This window comes from Colossoma macropomum, unplaced genomic scaffold (assembly GCF_904425465.1).
Source record: "Colossoma macropomum unplaced genomic scaffold, Colossoma_macropomum, whole genome shotgun sequence".
NCBI classification, from domain to species: Eukaryota; Metazoa; Chordata; class Actinopteri; order Characiformes; family Serrasalmidae; genus Colossoma; species Colossoma macropomum.
The window spans coordinates 28,651,574-28,676,700 of NW_023494804.1; the positions used below are offsets into that span (position 1 = coordinate 28,651,574).

Below are 25,127 nucleotides of genomic sequence, written 5' to 3' on the forward strand. Positions count from 1 at the left end.
GGCTTCTCGATAGCCAGAAGAAAAGGACAGAAGCACCGGTGGATTTTTTCAGATCTGAAGAAAAAATGGAGCTTGATTTTCTCCTCTCTCAAATCTGAAACTTAAAGGTACTGTTTATCTGATGATGAAAGTATTGGTGGTCTACCAGGTCTTGTGCAGTTGTTAGGAGTCCCATTTTCTCTATATTGTTTTTCTCTGCATATTTTCTCTCTATCATTTTTTTGAACTACAATTTTGGAAACGTCTGTTTTTTTAATATATTGTTCTTTGACTTTCTCCTTTCTCATCCAAGTGGATTATCTTATTATTATGTCTCCTTCAGCTGTTTTAGATGCACATAAGAATTTTGAGAAAACCTGCAAGGCAGTTAAGGTGTGTTTGGGTAGTCACTTGTGCAACTTAGTCTCTCTCTGAAGGGAAATGAAATGTCAATGACTCCTCTGGGAACAGCTTTTGTTGGGAGGATGCAGCTGTTACTCGCTGGTTTTAAGAGTTAAAATGGCAGTAGAGTGCACAAAAACAAAGAGTGGATAAATTAAATACCGACAGATTTAATATTATAATTAGTGTTGGAGGCTTGTGTAACTCTTCCTGACAATGAAAACTGAATAACTTGTACATACTGGCTGATTCGACTGGAAAATTGAATAAACAAAAGGGCTTATTAAGTCTCTGGCTTTTGCACAGTACTGTATAACAATATATTTCATTTTCTGAGCTGCCCTCTCTCTTAATCACTCCTGATAACACATAGTCAGAAACATGGAGGACGTGATGCAACGGAGACAGAAAAGCTGGAGCACAAGAGGATGACTAAGCAGTTACTGTTGACCTCCAGCCTGCCGACTCCTCTCCATACACCAACTATCAGCTGCCAGTTCATTTACTTTAATGTGGAGATGTACCAGAAATGAGAAAAACATAAAAACAATGAAAAAGAAAAAAGATAATAACGATAACAACAATCACAAGCTCAAAACAGAACACGGAGGAGAGTCGGCTTGGTCCGCGAAACAGACGTTAAAGAACGACCATAGTCATTGAAAAAAACCTGTGTACACAGCTCTCACAACATACCTCCCTCTATATATATATATATATATATATTTTATATATACGGAATATATACAGAAACATCTTCTGATTTTACATAGAAATAATCATAAAACTTCCGTCATTTGTCAGCTTTTTTAACAATGGACAAGGTTAAAGACCTACACGTTGCTACAGGTGATGTCCCTGTATCGCTTTTAGTGATGGGGTGATGGGAATAGATGATTATCTGTACTATTCATCATTTACTACACTGGCTTGCTTCCTCATGCTCCATTATGGAGGTGGAAGGCCTTTGGAATGGGCAGTATTAGACACGTACGGAAGATGGTTTGGAAAGGTTTATAAGATTTTTTTGTTCCAATTTGAAGAATGATGCTGGTGTCCAGTCATAGTACTAATAGAGAACTGAGAAAGAGATAGATGAAAAGAGAGAGAGGTTATAAATGATAAGACATGAATTACCCTAAAATGGGATCTAAAATACAAAAGCTGAGGGACAGGTTTAAAAACTCTTTCGGAGGCCAGTAACAGTAATTAAGTAGTCATTTATGATGAATAGTTCAATAGTTCAAGGTTTTAATCTAATGAGTGACAACAGGGGAGCCTATAGGTTCACAATACGGCAATGCGGCCGGCACCTCCGTTTACACACCAACACAAAGAGCAGCACACTTCCTCTATACACTGAGTCTTCAGTCTTCTAGAGCGACCATCCCTTTTACTGGGTCCTTCACTCTCATCTGAAAGAGCAAGAGCAGGAAAAAAGTGAGAGATTCCGTCATTCCTTTTGTCAGTACTAGCTTCACTCTATCGTCGAGCACCAGGTGTCTTCATAACTGCTGAAGCTGGCTCCTGCTCTGCTCAGCTGCTGCTTTTGTCCTCGGACTCAGGGCCTCATTATCAGCCTCGCTCAATTATTCAGCAGCTTTGCTGCAGGTTAACTGGGTTTTGTGTGCTGGAAGGTAATGCAGCCCAATAGACTAAAAGTCTTACACTGCGCTGCTCATGCATTGTGTTTCCTGATAGAGCTAGCAAAATCAGCCAATATTAATGTTAATATATTAATGGTTTTCTCAGATTTATCAACATTAGCATAAGTCTTGCCAGTAACAGCTTTTTAAATGTCATTTAAGAAAACAAAATTCATTTGTGAGATTGACTTATTAGTTGAAACAGACAGTGTACTTTAAATGTGCTCCTGTTTGAGAGTTCGAAGTTTTGAGAGTTCAATTTTTTGCGAGTTTGTTTACCTTTTTTAAGATAAAGTTATAAGGTAGAGCTGGCTCAAACAGAGGTTTATAGGCTTTAAATACTCTGTGCTTCTAAACAAGTACTTGAACACTCATTTTCAAAACAATATTTATATTTCAGAATAAACTACAAATTTAAGTATGTTTGTGGCAGGATTTCAAATATATCCAACAGCATATCAATTGTGTATACTGGTGATAGCACAAATGAACTGAAATCAGCCATGGTGTAAGTGATCCTTGTATAATATTTACATATTGTATATTGTATAATATAACCCTTTAAATATTTACATATTTGAGTTAGTTAACACCACTAATTTTCCTAGTTTGAAGCCATGAGTGGGTTGTGTTCAGTATTGTGTGTGCATGTGCACTAGTTGTATTTTAGGCTATTTTTGTTTTTCCCTACATGGTTATGTCTTCCACACATGTCATTTGTCATGTATAAGCTGGGTCTAATCTTGGCATCAGTCCAGCTGTAAAACTGTGTCAGTCCATTATTTTATGGGCTGGCTAGGTGTCTGGCACCTGTGCCCAAGAAATAAACTTCAATTCTCCAGACATACGGCTAGTTTCTGTGATTTGGGACAGGGTTTGGATTCTGCAAAATGAAAAAAAAATCTTTTCAAGTGCCAAACTTGAGCAAATGAATTTATCACAATTACCTTAAAAACATTTATTAATCATGGTAAATTTTTGTAATTGTCTGAAAGCCCTCATTTAAGCTTTAAAATGATTAATCAAACTTGCCAGGCCTTGCTGGAATAACAACCTCTTACTGCAAATGTTACCCTGGGCAATTGTTTGATTATTTGTAGTACTCGTAAACATGAGTTTTCTGAGGTATGTTTCCTCTTTAATGGCCATGTGGAAAGTGATTCAGTTTGGTGTGCTCTGAGACAAGGAGACATGGCATGAATTCAGCTATAATTTATTTATTTCATTTTCCATATATTACTAGATACTAAATAGAGAAAGACTACTAAATAGTATTTCAATTATTCAGGCCAGCCCTATTATCCTGAGATGCGTTGAAGTTAATTATAAGCAGATAATATTTATATTTGCATTATTAAGGATTTAGTGAGATTTTGCTGTTCATTTTAAATTTGACAACTGAGAACTGGCATTATTGCATTTAATCTTATGATCAACTGTTTATTATCGATTATTTCAGTGAGTTAAGCATTTTAATAAAAAAAAATTTAATAAAAACTGACTGACTAAAACTGCCACAACCTACTTTTTAATTGCTATAATATTATCCTTTTTTTATTTTTGACATTTATGATTAAAATGTCGTTATCTGTGGCAAAATCTTTCAATATCAGTCAACCCCTAGATAAGGCCTGATCATTATGCTCATTTATTTTCCAGGTTTTCTATCAGAATGAACCTTTCTACGAACATGTGTAATTAATATATGTCTACAATTATGTAAAAACATCAATTAGTTTCGTCAATCCATTAAAATAAACAGATGACAGTAGTCTGATATATGTGGATTCTGTCTCACACCTCATCCAGCTCCTTCCTGGTCTCCTCCTCCATCCTGCGAATGTCCTCCATGTTCAGTTCGATCCAATTATCAATCCAGCAGAAGAGCTGCCGGTGAAAATTAGTGAACAAACGCTTCTCTTGCTGTCAGACAGATAGAAAGAGGGAGAGAGTGAGAGAGAGAGATAGAGAGACAAAGAGAAACAAGTTACAACAGCTGATGATTGAGGCATCATCTCAAACTGCATAATTTGCCATGTACAGATGAATGTATTGTTAGTATATTAGTGATCTACTGTATGTATCACAAGGAAGTTCATCCATGGGCTCAGGGTGGACACATCTTCTTTAACAGTTTCACTCAGGGTCCACAAGAGGGCACACAAGGTAGCATTCAGTGTTTCATTTTTGTGCTTCTCTTCAGGTGCACACTAGTAATGGGCATTCTGGCTTATTTCAGTGAGTCAGATAAATTGGCTCAGCTCAACTATAAGAGCCGAATCTTTGGGCTCCCAAAGACTTTTTGTTCAGCACCACTGTCTGTTTTTCACAAAATTTGCCCAGTTGGCCATATGGTCTATCATTACATTTTCAACAAAACCTTAAAACCTTAGTCTACCTTCTATTTAATCAACATAAATGGCCTTATGTTTGTTATTAAAATAAATGTCAGATAAGTAGCTTAACCAGATACATTTTAAGAGGCAGAATTCACAATATAGGCAGATGGGCAAAGTGCAGCAAATATACAGCTACAAATTTTGTGAAAACCACCAAGAACAAAACCACAGACAAACTAAGGGGCGTATGTTCCAAGGAAATCCCAGAGGGGGGTCAGCTACAGCGTCATTAAATCTACCCATTTGTTTTGTCTTAACTTATATACAAAAACAGCTCTCCAATGCAAGTCAGCTTGTCATGAGCCAACCTGTCATGAGCAACACATCACTAACACAAAGGCCTTCAGTAATAGAAGCTCACCTTCTGAATGAAGTTCTCCACTTTGTTTTGCAGCCCCCACCACTTGAACTTGACTGTAACCAGTTTGTAGGCACACATGTGCGGACAGTCTGTCTTTTTGGGGAGCTCCTTCTGCAACCACACACAGACACGGACAGACATGCAGAGTTTAAAAATTACCCTGTAATGCGCACCTTTTTAATCGGTGTTGGGATTAAAGATATGGCTCAGACAAAAATATTTTTTTTCCTCTTAATAAATGTAGTAAATTAGCCATGACACATTTGGTGTTCTGAATGCTTCTTTGGCTTTGCATTGGAGCTACAAGGCTAATGTCGCTAACAAGTAATGGAGATTTATAGTTAGCATTATGCAAACTGCCAGATTAATCATCATACACTTGTCTCTAATCGGGTCAAGCGATTAAACAGCATGGCTGTACAATGCAACAGTGTGACCTTTATGGGTGTGTGCTTGTGTAGTGCATCTCCATTCAAGTATACTGTCAAGTCTTAGTGCTAATGAAAATATTAGTCAATTTTCTGTGGATTATTCATTACATTTCATATGCAATATCGAACAACATTTCCCCACTGCCAAGTTATCTCTGAAGCACAGTCAGGCAAACTGCACTGCAGGTTAAGTTCTAGTGTTTACAGTAACTGTAGTCCATCATATAGTATCTAGTACAAATGGTAGTACATAATGCCCACAAGTTGTTCAGTTAGGGGCTGTAATGTCATATATAAAGCAAGCAACAATTTAGGATGTTATCGTTTACCCACAAATACGTCTGCATAAATACGCTTGCTGTATCTTTATCCTCCTCTAAATAGTTGATTAAATTAAAAAATCACATATTAAATAACACTGAGCCTTCCCATTTTGAAATTTGGGACTGCAACCATACATGCATTTGTGAGATTGCACAGGTTTAGGTTTATCGTCTGACTCTGAGAGTGAAACACTATTTGAGTGCTAATAGCATCCCCTTCTGCAGAACCTGACTTAATGTTGAGAAAAAGGGATTATGAACATTAAAATTTCTACATGCTGCTTTTGTTTTTCACAGGTAAAATTGCTTCCCCTTTTGCAATTTTTTTAGAAATAATATTTTGTCATGTTTGCTAAAATTTTATTTTATTTTGTGCTATGACCACTCAAGAATTTGCTCTAAAACGTTCTAATGTTAGCTACATTAGACTCCAGGGCAAAAATGAGTAAACTTCAGATATCAAACATGTCTTAGCTGACTGACTACATTTGGAGTAAGGGCTTAATTGTGTAAATTAGATTTTTGATAGAGCCATCTCTTCAAACAATATACTGTGTACCTTCCAGTCAGGTCCCAAGGGCCCTCGGCCAGTCTTGACAGATTTGAATTTGGAGGGGTCTTCGTCTGGTTTGTAATCCTGAAGGAGGCAGCACCACAAGTTACATCACAAAATCACATGTCAGCTGCAAAATGGCAGGAGGGGACAAAAGGTCACAACAAATATGTTTAGCTCTTGAGAAAAGCTCCAGTGCTCTAAATTAATGGATCTAAATGCACTATTTTCTGAAATCACTGTGCTCAGTTCGACTCATTGGATAATTATCAAGGCTTTCATGAGCTGATTCAGGTGGGTTAGAGAAAGAAAAAACACAAAGACATGCAATATAGGTGATCACCTTGACTGAGATTGAGGATTACTGCTCTATAAGCAGCACACTCAGTGCTAGTACAACAAAGTCCAAATGACTAGAAGCAATACCCCAAATCAGAACTGCTTGTATATACCGCAAAAAAGCTACTTTATTGTCACAGTCCTAATTCTTATGTGGACTATTTTTCAAGAGTTTAGCAGAACCAAAGATAATGTCACCTTTACACACTATAAAAAGTTACAGAAAAGACAAAATGGGGTCCAAGTGTCTGAGACCACACTGAAAATCTGTTTTTTTTTCCTTTAAACCTGGAAATAAACAACAAAGATTTAACATTTTGGAAAATTTAAAACAAACAAAAGTTATGACGACTAAAATAAAGCAGAACTATTCAAGATTATGCACTGTTTCTAGGTCACTATTTAAATTTTGGAAACTTGGTGAGACTAACCATGTTGAGACCATTAAAGATCTCTTCTGTTGGAATATGTGTGCAGATGATTCTACAAAATTTAAACACACTCTAGCGGATTTGACCAAAATGCTAAAATTTATGTTGAAATTTCAAAAATTCTACTTTTCACTTAAATTGTTACATTACTGATTTAATTTGTAATTAAAAACTGCAAAAAAAGAAAAAGCAAAATAGATTTATTTTCACTAGTAGTCTCAGTCTTTTGGACCCCACTGTAAACAGAGAAAGGAAGGACATGCCACATTAAATAAAAAAAAAAAAACATCTGATAAAATCAAGCACTTTTCAAGCTCATCTGATGTAGTGAGAGGACTACAAGCCAGAATAACTATCTTAAGGATAATGATAAGAATAGCTATTTTTTTTTATTTATTTTCTACCAGGTTAGGGAGCTAGTTGAGCTTCACTGTTCTGAAATCACAGGCTTGGACCAAATCTCTGCAAGCATGTTTTTGAAGTTACAGCAGAGCAGCTTATTTGCCATCGCAAGGACGTTTCATATCTGTAAAACAGCAACTTTGTAGGAAAAAAGAAAAGCCATTAACTGTCCTGGTTTAGCCTAATTATCACAAAACTTCAGGCGGTTTAGGGCTTATCGAGTGATGTGAAACGTGTTACACAACAACAGAGTATAATGCAGGCCTTAAAATGGGAACAGTCGATTTACAAAGAAACAAGCGAAATCAAACTAAAAGCAGACCAATATTCTTAACACTGATTAGTGATCGACGTTTCTATTGATAGGGCAAAATTCTCTTGAACTTACAACACAGCTGAAACTATCCTTATATAACAGCAAGAGCTGTTGTGCAAAGTATAGACTGTTTTCAGGTCTGAGTGTGCTGTCAAGAGTAAAGGAGATGTGCAAATAAACTAGTCTAAAAAAACTAGAAAAAAACATACTTTATTTAAGAAAATATCTCTTAACTTACACAATGTTAAACAAAATCCCTGCGTGTCTAACTTTCTAAAACTTTTCTCAATCTGCAATGAATCTCTAATCGCCTCCAGAGCCATCCAGTAAGCTACTTCTCTGGAATTATATACGTATTTTATGTGCTGTCCCATGTTTATATTAAAGAGGAATTCTAGTACTTTTTCTGCATAATTAAACTGTTTGCAAACAAAGTAATTCAGAGTGGTTTGAAGTGAAATGTTCTGTTCTAGAGAAACTTATCAAGTCATAATTGTTCACAGTGGTGATAAGAACCAGACAACGAAAGCATTTAATGCATCTTAAAGCTACATCACAGAAAGTTATTACACAAAACAGTTATGAATACGCTGCCTGATGCCTGAGAGTTTAAAGATGAGGTTTTGGTCTAAAACATAAAGAAAAATTTTTGTTTGTTTTTCAAATTTACTACTATTTGACCATTATCAACATTACATATAAAACACAAAAGAAGCCATATAAGTTCACTGGCCATTTTGGATAGTAAATTATATGACTATATTTCTGTTGTAGACATCACGACCCCTGGTTCCTATTACCACCACTGTAAGAGAACTAGAGTCAGTAAGTTTCTCTACAATGAACCATTTCACATCAAAATTTTCTAAATGCCTTTGTTCACATTTCAGTGACAGAATCATGCAGAGATTTCAATCAAACTAATGGAATTCCACTTTAATACGTATATTTTTATACTAGCCAAAAAAAATACAATCTAATCCAATCTCTTCCTCTACCTGCACAGCCACTGCCCTTTACACTGTATGAAAATTTCAAGATTAATAGAAATCCTTCAGAATTAAAGAACGTAAAGAACGATTTTGCCTTTGTTTTCTTTTGTTTGTTTGTTTTAGACAGCAACAATATGCAGACCAAAGAATTCTTTAAGTTTATACTTTTACCTATTGTCCAGATAGCCAATCATATACCCTAACAAGACTACAATACACTCCATTGACCTGTTTGCTAAGGTTTTAACCAATATATGAAAATTTAGTCCATAGTCATTTGTGTTCACTTACTACAGACACTTTTAGAAAGTTTACATTTTTGTAAAACAATCTAACAATCTTGGCAAATTTCCCAAACTGGAAATTTTTAATATTGATAGGTCAGAGCAGTAGCCTGCTGTTTTGGTTAAAAGGTCACCATCAAATGGGGGCACATATCATCTCTCGCTCTATAATAGATGCTTTATGTAGTCTAATAAATGGAGCTATATTTGTATGACCTCTACCATCCTCCCAACCACACTGTCCTAAAACCTGCTCAACTACCTTACCTTGGGTTCTACCTGACTTCTGTCAGCAATGTCGATATACACCACATCCACCTTCTTCCAGGTGTCAGGATCCAGACCATGAACCTGCATGAACCAAGCAAACACATACTCACTTCCTCTGAGAGAGAATAACCACAGTAAGAGCTCTTAGCAGCAGTAGCCTTTTAGCCAAATAGGGGAAGTTACAAGAGGAGTACTCACGTTCTCCAGATGGCCCATGTCAGGTTTATGCCATGTCTCTATCTTGATGAGGAAATTCTCTTTCATGTACTCGTTCTATAGATTTAGAGCATCAGTCAGCAAAATGTTATTAGTACCTATTAATTACGTTTTTCTAAAGTGATTCATGAGTTATGCTGCTTTGTGTTTGTCTCAGAGCTGCTGGCTGCCACCCCACACTCTGACATTTACTGCACTGTAACCTCAATGTTGAAATTTATTGATGAGACTGAGTGAAGAAGACTATATTCACTATATATATATATATACATATATATATATATAGTGAATAATCAGTGTTGTCAAAACAAAACCTTATATCTCCAAAATGATAAGTTTACAGGAGAAGAAGAAAAAATTTACTTTTAAAGTCAATGGAACCAGACTTTTTTCCAAAAGATTTTGGGTCATTTCTCTTGGTCCATTTATCAATTTATACACAATGTAAAGGGCAACAGGCATTTTCAAATAATGTCAAAAACTGACAAAAATGGAGATACAAGGTTTGTATATATATTATAGTGAGTTCAGTAAGTGTATTGATTAAGTCCTTTATGCAAAAGCTTAAAGCAAAAATAACTGTTCATGGTAGATTTACTGACACTTGAGTGACATAAGAGCAGTCTGGACAGTCTTAGATCATATTAGTAGACGTTGTATTAGTAGACATCTCCTCTGGCCTCCTAGATTATTGGCTCTTATTTTTTATTGTTGTCAATAATCTTTAAATAAAATGATTTTGTGTTATAATATGCCATCTTCATGTTAAAAGTAGGTTTGGATAGATGTTCCAGGTATTTAATATTTATTATGTATTATTGTTATTAATACAGTAGTCCATTACGCTTATGGACTACTGCATGTAGTGCTATCATCAGCCGACTGTGTGCAGAAGAGCACAATGTTTAAGCTACATTAAGTCACTGACCAACAAAATAACAGGCATCTCCATTTATTGCTATTTTTTTTTCTACATTGTTTGAACACAGCAGCTGTTCTCACCATTGTGTGAAAATTTAATGATGAATGGACCAATAGAAATGCTCCAAAACCACCTGGGGTAAACTCTATTTATATTAACTTACATTAAAAGAAAAGATTTTTTTCCTTCTCCTGTCATTTTAGAGATATTTTTAGAGATTCATCTTAACTGTTTTAAGTAAGTAGCTGTATGTCCATTCGTGACATGCATTCTTTGAGTTAGTGGTACTCTAAGGCAGGTAGGGCAGGCAGTCTACAATATATTTTAGTAGCCACATGTGTAAGTTTGATTTATAATTACTTTAAAGGTTTAATAATGACATAACTACTCTGAGCGATGGGAATGTTTTGAGTGATGTGTGTAAAACTGACCTCAAATCTCTAATTTCTACAAACATCTAACTTTTTTATTGGATAAGCTTAAAAACATTATGGCAACTGACTGTCATAGTAGGTCATGTACTCACTGTGATGACTGCAGGAAGAGAAGGAACAGCATAGAAGAGAAAAGAAAGACATAACAACAAATGTCATAATTTTAACATTGTAATCCAGGGGGGTTTTTATGTCAAACATTTAGTAATGTGGTGAGTGTAAACATGCATTTAGACACCTGTGTGTTTGTATGTGTGTGGATACACCATAACAGGGTAATCTCAGCTCCCTGTGCTGTAACTCCACTCCCACTCTGCTCAATCAGTTAATTATTTAACAATCAGACAGAGAGAGAGAGGAGGAGGAGGAGAACTGTGCCTGTTGGTCTAACCTGTGCGGCAGTATGGGTAGGCATTCCAGGCTTTCTCGTGGATGTTAAGAGCTGATGCTGGTGCCAGCATTCGCACAAAAGACGGAACTTTACTGAAAGACAAAAACAAGACCCAAAATATATTGTCAAAAAGAGCCTTGTGTGCCAGAGCATGTGTCAGAGTTGGTCCATCTGTGTGTGTGAGGTAAGGGCTCAGGTTAGGTTTAATTGTTTTATATATATATATATATATATATATATATATATATATGAAACTAGTATTATATATGCATATATATGTATATATGTATGTGTATATATATATATATATATATATATATATATATATATATATATATATATATTTAATTAATTACATATTCAAAAGTATGAAAAAGTTGTCATTGAAAAGAAGTTTCCACACATGCTCTACAGAGAACACATTTCTGCACATTTTAGTACACATTTAAGTGCACATTTTAGTACACAATTACTGTTGGCTTGTACACAAATCATGGCATATTTATTTATTTATTTTCCAATATGCAAATCATGCACTCAAATGTACAGAAAAATGACATATTTAAGTTTGTTCTTTGTAAAGAAAATCAACACTTAGAAAATCAACAAAGTATTCTTGTATCCAATCATGTATAATGCATATTAGAGCCTCACCGATATGGACATTCTGGCCAATATTGATACTAATTTAGAACTGATTATAACTGATTTATAACTGATAACTGATAATATTGGCAATACTAGTTTCAGTTAAACAGTGCTTTACCTACAGATGTGATTGTCAGTTCTCAATTATCACACATCTTAACCCCTGAACATTTATCTACGAAGGCTTATTATTTAGTTACAAAAGGGACTTCAATGCAAACTGGCTGAGCTATTCTTGAGTTATAGAAGTATGTAATAAAATGTTGGGCACACCAGTGGGCCCTGGCCATTTAAGGGGTTAAACAACAGAAACAGAAAGAGTGTTAAAAATATACTGTGGCACTACAGAGCTACCTAAGATAATGTGTGGTTTTTGTTTAACAATAACACCGCAGGTGGCTAATAATTACTGATGTTATCTAGGCATTGGTCAGGCCGACCACGTATGGGACACCTATACATGTATGACCCCGAATCCTGACATAAGTATAACAGGCACCTGTGTGTGTATGCGTGTGTTTGTGGTAACTCACCTCTGCAGGTGGTAGATTTTGTGTGTGTACTGGCCTTTCTCGCCATCTTTCTCGTACGGTTCGTTCTTCAGCACCTCCACTCCTTCTCCTCCTCCTGTCTCATTCTTGCTGGCCTCTGCTACTGAGTACAGCTGACCGACCTGGTACTGTACGACACACACACACCAAGGACTGTGGTTTACAATATGAATGAAACACTTAACACTTCCCCAGTTACCATACAGGAGCATGTTATAGTTCTACAATTACAGACTGTAGTCCATCTGTTTCTCTGCATACTTTGTTAGCCCACTTTTACCCTGTTTTTAAATGTCCAGGACCCTCACAGGACCACCACAGAGCAAGTATTATTATTAAATTATTTGGGTCATGGATCATTCTCATCACTGCATTGACACTGACATGATGGTGGCATGTTAATGTGTAAAAGGGGGCTAACAAAGTAAGCAGAGAAACAGATGGACTACAGTCTGTAATTGTAGAACTACAAAATGCTCCTATATGGGTAAGTGGAGCAGATAAATTGGACAAAGAATGCAGATACAAGGACATGTACTTAATGAAGTGGCCGGTCGGTGTATATTCAAATAATATTCTCAAGTAAGAAAACATTCAAATCTACAATTTAATCAGGGCTGCGCAACATATAGTTTGTTAATGTTTATAGCAGCACTGGCATTGGTGATATTGATATCTTGACAGACTTAAAAATCCAAATGTACCCTCTAAACAATTAATAAATATTTTGTTATATGTTGTGAGCATCCTGACCAACCTAGGTTGTTCCAGATGAGTTTCTGTAGGTGTTTTAATGAATCAAGGCTTTGACCCAGCAAACATAAATCATTATGGTTGTTGCAAGCCAATCTGTCACCATGTCACATCAAGGGTTCACCTATGTGTTTTAATATTTAATAATTAATATTTAAACCACTGTTATTCTTTTCAAAAACTTGCTATTTCCATAAGTGTTTCAAATAGATATACAACAATTTGGACTGAAACTCATATATTAAAGCAATAAGCCACGAAAGACTGTGCGTTACTGCGACTTTATCACAGGAAGGGTGTCTAAGTGGCTTATTGTTATCATATAACATATATCATATAACGGTGGCCAACTTGAAATATGATAAAATACACAACTGTTCAGAAAATAATAATAATTATTATTAATAACATAAACAATTACTCCGCCAAGAAATGTAGTTCCTTTAGAGTATAGTATTGTTACTAAGAACCATGGGCCGCTGCATGAGGAGAACGTCCATCGCTGTATATTGTTTTAATTTCGTGAATTTTTAAAACTTTTTCTTGTATAACAATGAACATATGATAACACAGCACTGTTTAATGCAAAAACTTTCACTTTATAAGTACTTTTTGGTCACCAAACTACCACCATGAGCCTTATTTGGCACTGATCCAGCGGCGCCCTCTTCTCGTACTGGGGCTGAAACTCAAACGGCTCCCTGCTCTCTACATAGTGCACTACGTAGGAATTTAAATACTGGATCCTGCAGCCCAACAGAGCAAATATAGCTAAGAAATAGTGATTTGGGACTCAGCCACATCCATACTCAACAAATGATACACTATTTGACTGTAGAGGCTTGACTTTCTAAACTTTCATATCTAGCACACTATTATCGGAGTACAGAACCATTTGGGATTCAGCCTCGGTTTGACTCTACTTCTGACTGAAACACGGACATTTGAAGCATGTAATCCATTCAAGTGACATTTTTTTTAGACGTTTATACTGCCGTTTCATAGTTAACTAAGTACTTTAATCCAAGCCTGTGGTATTAATGATGGAGTTGTTAAGGCTGTTAGCTATCTTTTAGCATGTTAGCTAGCTGACCAGCCTAGTTCTAGTTAAGAACATAAGTTGCCAGCCCCTCAGTTTATACAGAAAATGGGTTCTTACTTCAGCAATATAACATTACTCAGTGGTCCATAGGAGCAGCATGAGAGTCAAAGATTATTCCATTAACAGCACAAGTGTTTTTTCGTGCCGTGGCTCAGTTATACAGAGGTTAGTTGTTGTAAGGCAGTCATAAGTGTGGGTATATGGTGGATTTTACAACAGCTTCCAATGCAGCTCAGCCAACCAGATTTCATAATGTTAGTTATATCATAATTGCAGTATGTAGTAATATAGTTGCAGTATAGAATTTTGTACATATGGTGCAGCCCTAATTTAAATCTAACAATTTCATGACAGCACTCTGGTCCTCTCTCCATTCTTGCTTTCACTTGTTTCATGTTTCACACTGTAAATAAAGAACAATGTCCTCTTTCACTCCCTAATCGCATCTACCACTGTGCACAATATCCTAAGAACACACGCACTGCATGGAGCAATCTGTTTCAAAACAAGTGCAAAAATGAGCATGAAAAGGAACAGAAAGGTAATTGTGTACAATGAAAGGGGGCTCTGGAAAAGGCTTTGATACACTAAGCTGATTTCACTCTGACACGACCTTATGCCTTGAGCCCTGAGAAAAACCTCACTGATGTCTGTCACAAGAAACAACTGCACCGATACAGGCTGTGCTGTACGAACATTCCAGTACTAAGCAACACAGATCTGCAATCAAATGTTCCACTGACTCACAGATCTACCGTGACAGTAAACAAGAGCATTCAAATGAAATTTACATCAGAATTATGCTAAGTATTCCTCCGGGTGACTCAGGCTTTTACACTAATAAAAAGAAATCAGTGTATGACCTTAATTAAATTAACACGTCCATTATATTATACAGAACAGAGTCAGCATATATGGATGATTATATCTTTACATAAAATGCAACTGACATTAATGTCGACATATATTCAGTTTGAGTTGGTTCATTTTTCTGAGTGCAGTCTACAATGGCAGCATAAAGTTGATCAATCTACTATTTTACATTCAGAGCACTGCAATATTAAAGTGATGAATATGTGTATTTGGTTGATGCAGTCAGTGATTTGGGCCCACTTAAAGCCAAACTGAAATAAAAATTTCTTTTTTTTTTACATTGTGTCTAGTCATATTAAGCGTGACTCATCATATCATATCATTTCGTTTAAAACACTCGTTCTCAAACTGGTCCTCAGGGACTCCAGATGGTCCACATTTTTGATCTATCCTTATGTGCTGAGGTTGGAGCAAAAACATGGGCCGTATGAGGGTCCCTGAGGACCGGTTTGAGAACTGCTGTTTAAAAGACAGAATTTTTGTTTTTTCCTCAATCTTCCATCAAATCCATCAAAGCATTTTCAACCATAAAAAAGCTCCGACAGCATATGTCATGGTAGGAAGGAAAATGCTTAATGATTTCAGATGCAGGTAAATAAAACTGCAAAAACCCGTCTTGTGAAGAGAAAACATCTTAAAATCTTGTCCGTATATCTAATATTCTCTCATTATGATGTTGTGAATGCTTCAAGAGAATTCAACCTATTTCTCAGTGTGTTTTACTTTACATTTTATTTAGCAATTCCATTGGCAGCTAATTTAGCTTTTAACACTCTCATAATGAGACGTATAAGATGTACTGGCTTGATTTAGGATGTTTTCACATCCCCAGATTTAATTGTACTGAAGTAAGGTAGATACCAGTTATTCACATGATTTAGCTAAATTTAGTGAGTGAGAAAGAGAGAGAGTGAGAGAGAGAGAGAGAGAGAGAGAGACAGAGAGAGAGAGAGATAGAGAGCAGCTCATGTGCAAGTCTGCATTTTCTGTGGTGTGTGCCTACATATGTATGTGTGCTCGTGACACAGGAAGCAATGCAGTCTTGTCTATTTTTAGCAGTATCATTCATACAACGCTGGCCAAGGAGAGGCAGAGGGAGAGAAAGAGGAAAAGAGGGAAAGGAAGCATCCTCTACTCCCTTTATTTTTAGAGCTGTGTCAAGGATTCCATGACAGGAAGATGAAAAAGTGGAAAAAGAGAGAGAGAGAGAGAGACAAAGAGAGAGAGAGAGAGAGAGAGAGAGAGAGAGGGTACTAGATGAAGGAGTGAGCGTATGAGGAGCACAATTATATCTTTTTATTCTGAAAAAAACGAACACAATAAAAACAGCAAAACTAACAGAACGTTGATGCATACAGATGAATATTACACTCTTGGGGTGTGTGTGTGTGTGTGTGTGTGCGCGCGCACGTGAGTGTGTGACGTTACAAAGCTTCCAGACACATCACTAGTCCAAACTCAGGCATCATCACACAGCCGCATCATCCTCCCTCAGCCAATCAGAGCTTACGTCTCCCAGCCAATCACAGGCCTCTAGAACTGCATGTCACTGTGCAGCACTTCACAAGAATCTAACCTGCTTCACACGCACACACACACAGAATCTCTAAAAAATACCTCAAAGACTGGGCTCTCACTAGGCAGAGTGATGTAGAGGGAGAGAGAGAGAAAATGAAGAGCCAATGAAAACAGGGCTGACAATAAAAAACAGCAGTTCAGTGTAAGAGGAGACTGGGAGGGGAAAAGGGAGGAATATTTGAGTGGTGGAGGAAGAAGAAGAAAGATGGCTTAGGATGTCTGGGCAGTGCACGGGTGCCATAAGGAGAGGGAAGATTAAGAAAAGACAGGGGCTCACAAAGACTGAGCCTTTTTTAGTGCCACCCCCGCTGTGTAAACATTCAGTGGTTTAGCCCCGTCACTGTATGAAGCCCAGATGTGTATGAAGAACAAGACTTTTGTTTTTAATCAGAATTGTGATGCTGGCAAACAGAAATCAGGCTTTAAAAAAATGGCAGGAAAAAAACAAAACAAAAAAAGGCAACCAAAACAGGGAAGACAGTATCAACTGTTGTTGTCAGAGCTGGGTTTTTAAGATAAACTTTAGCTGTTGATAGAAAGGAAGCTTATGCTATAGTAAGTACACCTGATACACTAAAATGATCTGAAGGAGCTGGCCAAACAAAACCCCATGACCTACTGCCAAGTCAAAAGCGCTATATACAATCTGTATTTGTGTTAAAACATCATGTTCTCTCAGCCACTGAAATGTATAAGTTTAACAAGAAGTAAAGGTGAAGTACAAAGTGTTCCACTGAATGCAATGACATTTTATTTAGAAACAACTTGCTTGTCCACCAATGAATGGTCCAGCTCTCATATAACATTTGGCCAACAGGGGTCCTCTGGTCAGAAACTGACCAAATCTCTGACCTCAAAGTGATTCAATTTGATTTTGACTCCTTAGCAAACAATTTAGTGCACTATAAAATCTCAAATTTCAATTCAATTTTGAGTTACTTTAAAACACTGAACACACAGATCTATTTAAATGTATTTTTACAATTGAACACAGCCCAGAAATTTAAAAAAAATGAGTGCATACGTTTCAAATATTACTAAAAAAACAGGGCTTTTCTGTAAAAATAACATTCGTTAGTGTATTAGTTTATTTACTTAGTATTCAGAACCCTTGTCTTTTTTAAGCCACACAAACTGTAGGCCTTTGATAGAACCACTATTGTTAGTGAATGGAAAAAATAAAGATAAATTATAGGTGGTTTAGATGAATGCAGCATCCATGTCACCTCACCTCAGAGCACAACAAACTGCACCACTTTTCATGTCAGTTATGATCAGTTCTAAAAATCCATTATGATCAATTCTAACATTTCAGAGTCAGAATCTGGTTTCATGCATTTTTTACACCCATAATGTTTCTACATGGATGATGGGTGCATGTAGTATAAATTCAGTTAGGTGGGAAGGGGGGGGGTGCACTCCCAGATTTCAGGATTGAATCTCAGTGTGTAGCTTGGCTATGGGTGTAACACAACTGGATACCAAGCCTCAGCTCATTTGCATAAATTCTCCCAGAACAAGTCAGCAGCATGTGCATCAGCTGTTTGATGTGTCAGTCGTCTCTCTTCACAATACAGAATGCTATGACATGCTCTGTTTTGCAAATTATACAAAACATTCTGCTAAAAAGGCATATAATTTCACTGTACGCCATGGATATGCTGTTTAAAATGTCAGCACCCCCAGCTTAAAAGACCTTCCTGCATTCCTGTACAGATTAGATTCACTTAGAACTGACTGACATTTGAAGACACAGTACAAGATGTACCGGAGTGAACGATAGCAAGTGACTGAGTGTTACTCTCTTCTACTAGAGTACACTAAAGCACTGACTGACAGCCTGACTGACATGCTTACAGGCAGATCAGCACTGTTGGAACAGCAGACTGATACACTGGATATCATGCATACAGTCCATCAGACGAGTAGAGCAACTGATGGACAGGAAACGCTCCGTTTTTTAAGCACAGGGTGCCTGTGTGTTTGTGTGTGTGTGTAAAACTCTGGCAGAGAGAATGACCCAGGGTGCACTTAGAGCTTTTCTGGACTGGAAAAGAGGAAGTGGGGTGGAAATAGGGAAGTAGCACAGGGAGGTAAAACAGCCACGTCTGCCTCGGGGTGGAAAAAAAGCATTCTTTAGCCATTAGTCCGACCTAAATGAACAGACCAGAGCCGACATTTTAGCCTAAAAGAGATCAACCTAATAAGACCTGCTGCTGCGCAGAAAAGACTTCAGCTAACACCTTTAATTAATCTGCTGCTCAAAGTACACTACAAACACTCTACACTGGAGGTGTTAATTTAACACTGCTGATCTCACTGTGTCAGGATGGGATGCAAGATCATCACTGCAAAATGTTCATTTGAGCAACTTTACATATTTTTGTGCTGTCGATTTAAATGTTGACAACTAATAGTAAAGTTTTTAAAATGATGACTATGCTACTAGATTAACTGTTTATTGCTCAGTAAAATAAAATGATATCTGAATCCTGATCATTCTTACAGTCATATGCAGAAGTTTGGACGCCCCTAATCAAATGACAAGTTTTGCTGTTTTTCTAAGTGAAAATGAGCTGACACATCCCCACAAGGACTGAACTTAAAGCTACACTTTGTAAGTTTGGGGGATTCAGAGACCCTCCCTAACCCTTTGCTGGAAATGCATGTAACGTGTGGAAGAACACTGTAATATCAGCTGTGAAAGAAGCACTGAAAGAATATTCAAAGAGAACTCACTCTAAACTTGCTGAAGGACATGTTTTCTGAGGAACTCCATGAATTACCTGTTATTTTCGTCATATCTTCATCAGTATAATGTTAATTCTGCATTTGAGACCTAAACATTGTGCCGGACCTTCTTTTTGAGCTTGTGCATGTGATGTTAATATGTAATGATCTATGACTTGGTCCAAAAAACTCCTGCAAAATCCAATCCAATGCCTCAGACTTTTAAATTAGTATTTAAGGCTTTTCAGAGTGACTTGCAGCAGCGCACACGCACCATATTTTATCATGTTTTTTCCTTTTGACTCAGTAACTCTACTCATTTCAATTTTACCAAAAGAGTTTCACATACTGGAAAAATATGTTTAATTCAGCAAATAAACAGTACTTTGAATGTGTAGAAGTGTGTTCTCTGTAGAGGATGTGTAATTCTTTGAAGGAAATAATAGAAAATCAACTAAACATGTCATTTGATAGTATGTTTGCATATGACCGTAGAGTGCTTAATTTATTTACTGTTCAGTATCATTTGCATCCATCTGAAAGCGCTCCATTAACATCAACTGCAGGACAGCTGAAGGAGTGAACTTAAAGCAATAGATTTACACTATTTTCCCTTTACTCCAAGTGTAGTGGATCAGCCAAGACATGTTCAATTCTGAAGTTTGCTTCTTTAGTTTTGCACAGAAGCTATCAGGCTAATGTAGCTAAGAAGTAATAGTAGCTTTTGGCCATTAATTAAGTATTGTACATGCCTAAATCATCACACACTTGCCTCAAACCGCACTGGGGTTGCAATCTACAGTCACTTGACTGTATGACATACTGAATCTAGAAACATAGACAAAAGTATGGAAAAATGTCAGGTTTTAAGATACAGTTTTAGTTGTGTGATGTACTTTTGTGTGTTTCTGTATGGCAGCATATTCCAAATATTTTTCAAATTCAAAAGCAAATTAGAAAATGCTCACTCAGTTATTTGTGGGTGGCAAGAAGGGTCTGGGTACAATTCTCCAGCTGGGCAACCAGGGTCCTTTCTGTGTGAAGTTTGCATGTCTGTGTGGGTTTCCTCCCACAATTCAAAGACATGTAGTCAGGCGAATTGGAGATACTAAATTGCCCCTAGGTGTCTGTGTGTCTGCCCTGTGAAGGACAGACTCCCTGTCCAGCCTTCTGCCCAATGACTGCTGGCTTAGGCTCCAGCACACCCCCACGACCCCGGAGGATAAGCGGCTTAGAAGATAAATGAATTGTTCATTTACAATCGCGTTTCCCATGTGAGTGTACATTATTTAAGACATTATTCAAATTCAGATGTAAAACATGTATTTGCATTTGCATTTCTGCATATAATGGCTGGAAAAACGTAATATGAAAAAGCAAAATGCTTCTGAAATTTCATTTTTCTTGCCTTAACAGTCCCTTAACTTGACTCTGATGAATTAAAAACAGAATAACAATCACCCATTTGCAATTGCATTATCTCATTGTCACACTTCAGCTATGCCAAAATGTATTTGAAACCTAGACCTGTTCAGGGTGTATCCTGCCTTTTGCCCAATGACAGATGGGATAGGCTCCAGTTTAGAGAATGTGTGTGTGTGTGGGTGTGTGTGAAACCTATTTCACATAAATTTAAAATGTATTTGTATACAATAGCATTTTTACTGTCAATAAGGTGCTCTGTCAGTCAAATGCTGGGGGTTGGACGACGGAAGGGACTTTTGAGTGTGGGCTGTGTTTTTAAAGGAAGTGACAAAAGTCTAAACTTTGGCGGTACTCGAGCGTTAGCAACCGCTGCTAGTGACATTTTAACACTCACCAACCAGGCCGAGGAAAATTCTGTCCAAAGTGATTTACTGTTGTTTCATGTGGAAGTATTTTTGATTGACTGTGGTAGCTTGTGGCCGCACAAGCACCAGTGTTAGTGATGCTGTGAACAGCTTTGGGCGGAGGCTCGCAGGACTGTCAGAGGAGTTGTTTACGAGCTGTCCAAATAATCTTATTGGCATTATCTTGGCATTACTGGTAGACAGAATGTTTAGTGTGATGCTGTGCCTCCATTTAAGAATAATCTTTGTGCTAAGATGCTTTCAGGAAACTCAGTCTTGATTAGTTAAATCAGGTGTGTTGGGAGCAGTGAAACATGTGCAGGGCAGTGTTCCTCTAGGACCAGGGCTGGGAAACACTGCGCTAACTCACAGTGGCCCTGCATCTCCTTAACAGGAATATCTAGTACTGGCCATCTAGGTCCTCCTACAGTCCTGCAAGCCTCTGCCTGAAGCCGGCTACTCCCTTGTTGCCAGTGTGAAGACACATTTTCACTAACATTGGTGTTTGTGACAGTATTGAGCTCTTCTAGTTGGTCAAGAATCACTTCCACACAAAGTGACTTTGGACAGAATTATTCTCAGCCTGGATGGCGAGTGTTAAAATGTCATGTTTTTTCCATCACTTCCTCTTAAAACATGCCCTGCTTGAAAAAGCCCCTCCCTATGTCTCACCCACAGCTTTTGACTGATTGCAAACAGGGTTTCAAATACATTTAAATACATTTTAATTTTGGCATAGCTGAAGCATGACGATGAGTAAATGCCATTGAAAATGGATTGTTAAAGGCTGAAATCTGCTGGCATAGATAACAGTATGCCATACAGTCAGGAACCACATAAGCAAGTCTTTTTAGGATTACTTAACAATTCCACACGGTTTGAGGATGTTAAGGGTTGTATAAAGCTAAGCTGGTGACTATACGCTTCCATTATTTGTTCGTTATTAACCTCGTAGCTCCAGTGCAAACTTCAGACACTAAACATATCTTGGCTGACCGCCTACCTTTGAGATCATGGAAAATTTGATTTTTGGCTCAAATTTAATCTCAGTAATTGTAACTTTATAGAAGAAGGGAAAGACATTCTTAATTTTATGGTGTAATAATGTAATGAGATTTTTTAGTCGTTTGAACCATTTCTATTGATCCATTCATCATGAGATGTTCCCACAAGGTAAAGGGCAGCTGGTGTTTTCAAAAGGTGTGAAACAAACAAAAAAAACAGAATTTAAGTTATGAGGTTTAGATATGACAGTGACATTGTAAAGACTGCTTGACAGAACTCTTAGCCCACTTACTGAGAGCACAATGCTCCTCTGCTCATGACCAGGCATTAGCACTGGGGTAAGCTGCTTAATGCATTCTGAGGAGGGGGCTGCTCTCCTGACCTCATCACCCTGAGAATGCAGGCGAGACACACCAGAAATGGGGACACAGCCTGCAGGAATAGACACAAACTACAACTTATATATAGAGATGGCTCAAATATGTCAAAATGACATGTTTTGTTGATTTTCTAAGTGAAAATAAGTTCACACATCCTCTACAGATAACATACTTCTGCACATTTTAATACACAATTAATGTTTATTTGCTGAATTTAACATATTTAACATAATGGGGTGGAAAAACCTAAAATATGACAGACATATAGAAAGTTATATTTTTATGTTTTAATTTTTCCAGTATGTTACAATAAACAGAAATAGTGCACTACAGAAGAAAAATGCCATATTTAAGTTCTCTGTAGAGGATGTGTGCTTATTTTCACTTAATCAACAAAACAGGGCTCTGGAGTGGCGCAACCATCTAAGTAACATCAGGAGATCATGGGTTTGATCCCTGGTTATGCTACAACCATCCATGACCAGGAGTTCAAGAAAGCACAATTGCAAAGAGGCCTCTCTGGGTGGGAGGATGGCCCCTTGTCTCCCCCCATCACCAAGCGTGATGCCAGATGTGCTAGCCTTCACCCTCCCAGCGCTGGTGGTATTGTGTGATTGGGGGGTTCCTAACTAATGGAATTGACTACAACTAAGCTGGAGAGAAAAACAAGCCACAAGCTACAAAACCAGCTGTGTTCAAAATCTTGCATTTGACTGTAAGTATGTATCATTGGTCTAAACCTTGTAAACCTCATTAACACTACTTGAAGCTGCTGTGCTTAACATTGTGTGAGGAATTTCATGATGACATGGTCTGAAATTACAAAATCCTGTTCCATTAACTTGATCTAACTTTGATATGAAACCCGTTTTTCTTTCTCCTGTCAAGTTACCATTTCGAAGATACAAGGTTTGGTTACAACGATATGAAACTTTATACATAATGACTGAAACGTGACAAATGTATGTGCTTCTGCAGAGCGGGAGAGAGAGAGAGAGAGAGGCAGAATAAGGTGATATCAGGTAACTCATTGGCTATTCAGCACTAGGCAACTACTGAATTGAATGACACGCTAGAGAATCATGGGAGATAAAGAGGCAGCAAGGGGCCAAAAGAAAGAAAGAGAGCAGAGAGCAATATGACAAAGGCATAGAGTAAAAGAGAGAGAAAGATAGAGAATACAATATTTATTGTGAGGGGAAAGGCTAAGAGTGTTTGACTTCAAATCTCTCCCAAACGTATGCACTACAGAGCCAAAGTTGAAATATTAAATAATAAAACAGAGAGAGAGAGAGAGAGAATTGCTTATAAGACTAGAATTGCTGAGACAGCTTTTGACATTGGCAGGCACATAGATAGGCAGTGAGTTAGTCATTACTTCTTTTTAACAGCATATACAGGGAACACACAGCATGAGAGGATTCTTACCCTACACAGCCTGACTCACAGCACACTGGCAGCCAGTCATTCTAAACCACAAAGCCAGGCTTTTGTATACAAGCGAATAAAAATCCTGAAGAAGCATAATGTTTTTGCAGTCATAATGAATTCACAGCACAAAATTCAGCTTCACACCACATATGCACACACAGGGAGAAAAATCAGTGTTCACTTAACACTTACCTCCTCCACAGAAATGGGTAGGATCACTCGACTGAAATGAAAAGAGAAAGAAATGAAGATTACAAAGAAGCACAAAGGAGTCTTCACATCTTCACATTTATCACCACTCTCACTGCCGTAACCTACACTAACCTCCTATCATGACCATCGTTATTATAACCTACTCTAACTTCACTATCATTGCCATAACCCACACTACTCTCACCGTCATTACTATAATCATCACCCTTGCCATCATTACCATAACCTACATTGTTCTTCCATCACCTACACTACCTTCACAAACATTACCTTCATTAACATTACCTATGCTACCCATACCATCATTATGATAACCCTCACCATCATTACCACCATGATCATAACCTACACTACCCCTCCGCTATTACCATAACCAACACTACCCTCACCATCATTACCACCATGACCATTACCTACACTACCCCTCCGCTATTACCATAACCTACACTACCCTCACCATCATTACCACCATGACCATAACCTACACTACCCCTCCGCTATTACCATAACCTACACTACCCTCACCCTCATTACCATAACCTACTCTAACGTACTCTACCCTTCCATAATTGCCATCATAACCATACCTTACACTATCCTCACCATCTTTACTATAACCTAAACTCTCCTCACCATCTTTACTATAACCTAAACTCTCCTCACCATTATTACCATGAGCTAAACTACACTTTCATCATTATCATCATTACCATAACTTATGCTATTCTCACCATCATTACCATCATTACCATAACTTACGCTATTCTCACCATTATTACCATAACCTACTCTACCTTTCCATCATTACTATACCCTACTCTACCATCACCATCATTACCACCATAAACATAACCTACACTACTCCACCATTATTATAACAATGTATACAGCTCTTCCTTCAGTACTATGATTACCATAACTTACACTATCCTCACTGTTATAC

At 37.4% G+C, this 25,127-nt stretch overlaps 1 protein-coding gene across 1 annotated transcript in view; it reads right to left on the reverse strand.

Annotated features, from left to right (window-relative positions):
• Positions 1 to 216: 216 nt before the first annotated feature.
• Positions 217 to 25,127, reverse strand: part of pitpnab (phosphatidylinositol transfer protein, alpha b) — a 31,773-nt gene continuing 6,862 nt past the window's right edge. The window contains exons 2-11 of the mRNA XM_036595674.1: positions 24,164 to 24,194; positions 12,273 to 12,418; positions 11,092 to 11,183; positions 10,793 to 10,800; positions 9,327 to 9,401; positions 9,126 to 9,209; positions 6,101 to 6,178; positions 4,788 to 4,898; positions 3,828 to 3,950; positions 217 to 1,796 (exon numbers count right to left, since the gene is read on the reverse strand). Of these exons, the coding sequence (XP_036451567.1) occupies positions 1,749 to 1,796; positions 3,828 to 3,950; positions 4,788 to 4,898; positions 6,101 to 6,178; positions 9,126 to 9,209; positions 9,327 to 9,401; positions 10,793 to 10,800; positions 11,092 to 11,183; positions 12,273 to 12,418; positions 24,164 to 24,194 (796 nt within the window). The 3' untranslated portion in view covers positions 217 to 1,748. The remainder of the gene's footprint in view (positions 1,797 to 3,827; positions 3,951 to 4,787; positions 4,899 to 6,100; positions 6,179 to 9,125; positions 9,210 to 9,326; positions 9,402 to 10,792; positions 10,801 to 11,091; positions 11,184 to 12,272; positions 12,419 to 24,163; positions 24,195 to 25,127) is intronic.